We start from the raw sequence: 3,585 nt of genomic DNA, 5'->3' as shown, positions 1-3,585 counted from the left end.
TCGAATCCAGTGGTGGGTAGCCTCGTGTGCCAAAGTCTGCTGGGGCTGGTTTTGAAGCAGGCCCAGCAGACATGTTCGTGTGCCAGCCCCGGTCCCACACCTGCCGAGGTCTCCAATAAATAATGAGTGGAAACAAAAGCTTGCCATCTCCCATAAAATGGATGTGTCACCAAGTCGTGTGAGAACAAACGAGAGCCTTCCCCTTCCCTTGAACTCGCGGAACAGCCTATTAAAGGCATACTTAATTACTTTAATGACTCCGGACATGCTTGAGGGCTGGGATCGCTCGCTTGAGTTTGTAAACAGGCGAAATCGAAAGGGAGAGAGAGGAGGGAGGAGGGGGGGTGGTGGAAGAAGGGAAAAAGAAACTTTTTTGTGTGTGTTTCTCCTTTCTTCTTTTCTTGTGCGCACTGCGCCCTGATGGATCAGGACAGACACCAGCCTTAGTTCGCATTTCCCGCCTTTTTATTACTATGCAAATGATATTCGGAAAGCGATCACGTGTCTTTTGAAGAGCCACGTGGATTAACAAAGCAGGACTGCCCCCTGCTAACCCCTGTCTATAGTACCTCAGCCCCAGATTTCTGCCACCTCTTTAACCATATATTCCCCAATGCCCCGCTCTCTAATCCCGTCGAATAATTTAGGCAATGAATGCACTGGCCCCCTTAATGATCGCTTTATAAGGAGCCACTTACAGCCTGGGAGGAGCACAGTCGCGTTTTATTTTGCTGCAGAAAGCACACGGAGGAAAAGTTTGGCTGCTAATTGCTCAATTTATCTTCTTTGTCTGAAGATGTCCTCCAAAGCGAAAGAGCGCAAGGTAAGAACACCTTCGTTTAAATTCGTGCACTCCTCCTGCTCTCTTCTAGCAGTATCTTTTGGCCATTACAAATTACAATGCAGTCTGGCTTTTTTTTTCCCCTGCTGATGCAGTACATTTTTTTTTCATTCCTCTTTATTGAAAGCTAGTCCAGTGCAATGACAATTCAGTCCACCTTCACACACAGAGGGGTGTGCCCAATAAAAAAAAACCGCATTCATCCACGGGACGTCCCGTTCCCATATTCCCATTTTCCTTCTGTGACCCAAGTCTTTTTGTGTTATTTCTTTAGACTGCTCCAGTGTCTCACAAAGTGATTGAGAAAAGACGCAGAGATCGGATCAACCGCTGTCTGAACGAACTTGGCAAAACTGTTCCGATGGCACTGGCAAAGCAGGTACTTGCTGACACTGTTTAAACGTGTTTTTTTAATTTTAAAGTGGACTGTACATTATTTTCACCGATGCTGCCGCCTTCACGGCGCACGGCAGGTCGTTTGTTACCTGCAGCGATTGGATTGTGGTCTCTTATTTCAGGGCACCGGCAAGCTGGAGAAGGCTGAGATTTTGGAAATGACAGTTCAGTATTTGAGGGCTCTCCACTCGGCTGACTTCGCCAGGGGAAGAGAGAAAGGTAAAGGGTCACAACCATCTCCTCTATTTAAAAACATCGGAGTGTAACCTTCAGAACATGTCAACAATTTAGCTTTGGTAAACTGGGAGTGGTGGGAGGGGTGATGTTTGAATGTGCTTGAGCGTAAACCTTGGGTGTAGATGAGATTCAATTTCCCACTCGTCAGCACTTGTGTGTATCTGTGCACTTTTAAAATAAACGCTATATTTTACACTTTAAAACCAAACGCTTGGCCCATTTTTTTTTCGAGGGAAGGGACTACATTGAATAAACTGGGTTTTCTTAGTGAAACTTCAGTCTACACATGTTTGAGGTGGCGCTCTGGGGCCGTTACGCATATACAAATCAGGATTACTGTTGCGTTTAAGCGGGCTGGATTTATGATTTATTTTTTTTAATAACCTTTAGTGGTCGGTGAACCCTTTCGCCGCCATGGCACGAAAGTTTCCAACCTGAAACAGTGGAACGCATCAAAGGCACCCCTTCCCTTTTATTCACCCCTTCCCTTTTATTCACCCCTCCAAAGAGTTCACAGGAGACTCCAGGCAGGATGGTGAAAATTCCTTCATTCTGCGTCTTGATATACAGATTTTATATATGTGTCCAGGATCAGGAAAATTTGACTGGAAGTATCATTCTTAAGGCTTGGCCGAGAAATGACTTGTCTCGTTCCCAAACTTCCGTTTTCGAAATCACCATATTCCTCACAGCAAACTGGGATCATTTTTAACCATTAGTGCTGATGCTTTAAAGCGCATATATTTCCACCAATGAATTGAGTTCATCTTGTTATAAGCATTGGCTTCTCTAACAGCGTTTTGGGTGTCCAAAGGTTTAGGGTTAAGAATATAGTTGTTAACACAGAGCCCGAACAAATGTTTTTTTTCCCTCTCTGCTTGTTTTACGTAGGCGAGTTACTAACAGAGTTTGCGAACTATTTCCACGCTGGTTACCACGAATGTATGAAGAATCTCGTCCACTATTTGACCACGGTGGAGCGTATGGAGACCAAGGACACCAAATACGCCCGAATCCTCGCCTTCTTGCAGTCCAAAGCTCGCCGATGCACCGACCCCATTTTCGGGCCAATCTCCACTCACGACACAGAATATTCGTATCAGTTTCACTCCGTGCCAGAGTTTACAAATTCGCGTTTAAACGAATCACTATTGCAACAAGGGGCAAGAACACAGCCGCTGCATTGGCACGGCTCAGCCCGGAGTCCCGGGCTCCCCTTTATCCCGAGTCCGACTCTGCCCATTGCAAACCCAGGGCAGCAACACAACTTCCTGCACTCTGTGCAAGGCCTTGATCGTCATTACATTAACTTGATTGGACATTCTCACACAAACACTTTTAGCCTACACAACCCCCAGCACGCAAACTTATAAGTTAAAAAAAGACTTTGGGATGGTGCTCTCAATCAATGTAAAGCAGTTCCTCAGTTAGAACCCATCAGACTCATTCTGTCCCAGCCACACAGCAGTGAGCAGTCGGTGCGCACACTTTTAGTCTCAAGTTAACTGTATAGCCTGGTATCAAATTCAGCATGAATCGCCCATTTACGAATTGGTCCTTCAGAGTTAAGGCAATTTATGAAATAACTCACTGAAATCTATCGGGTTTTACGCGGGCTTTTGGCAGCTGCAGTTTTCCAATGTCTGCTTCATGTAACAATCGTATATACAGGTTATACTGTATATTCCATGTCATAATATCTATTTTGATAATGAATACCATTTAGAGAATGTTGGTGAAAATATAAACATCATCCTTGCTTCGTTTAAATGTGTATAATTGTATCGCAGGAGCTATAACCTGAAATATATATTTTAATTCAGTTGCTTTAAATTTGAGGATGGGAAAGCCTCTTCTTATATATGCATATATAAAATCAGGATTCGCAAAATAATTAACGAGTGCAGTTTTATTGTGTCCTGTCGTGTTGATTTATTTTGGCGCAGTGGCGGATTTATTTACCATGAAGTGTCCGGAAATAACACTAATAGTCTGTCGTCATCTTCATGATATTTTAAAATACTGATTGTCCATCTCCATGTCGCCGCTTTCCTGAGGTTATCCGCACCACCACCACCCCCCACCCCCACCCCCCATTCCCCGCAGCTCTC

The 3,585-nt window shown here is 44.5% G+C and overlaps 1 protein-coding gene across 1 annotated transcript; it reads left to right on the top strand.

Annotated features, from left to right (window-relative positions):
* Positions 1 to 796: 796 nt before the first annotated feature.
* Positions 797 to 2,847, top strand: helt (helt bHLH transcription factor). The gene is made up of 4 exons (XM_041187048.1): positions 797 to 823; positions 1,116 to 1,220; positions 1,360 to 1,456; positions 2,366 to 2,847. The coding sequence occupies exons 1-4, from the start codon at positions 797 to 799 to the stop codon at positions 2,845 to 2,847; spliced, it is 711 nt and encodes a 236-aa protein (XP_041042982.1).
* The last annotated feature ends 738 nt before the right edge of the window (positions 2,848 to 3,585 follow it).

The sequence above is a fragment of the Carcharodon carcharias genome, chromosome 4 (assembly GCF_017639515.1).
Source record: "Carcharodon carcharias isolate sCarCar2 chromosome 4, sCarCar2.pri, whole genome shotgun sequence".
Taxonomy (NCBI): Eukaryota; Metazoa; Chordata; class Chondrichthyes; order Lamniformes; family Lamnidae; genus Carcharodon; species Carcharodon carcharias.
This window is presented reverse-complemented; position numbering and strand designations above follow the sequence as displayed.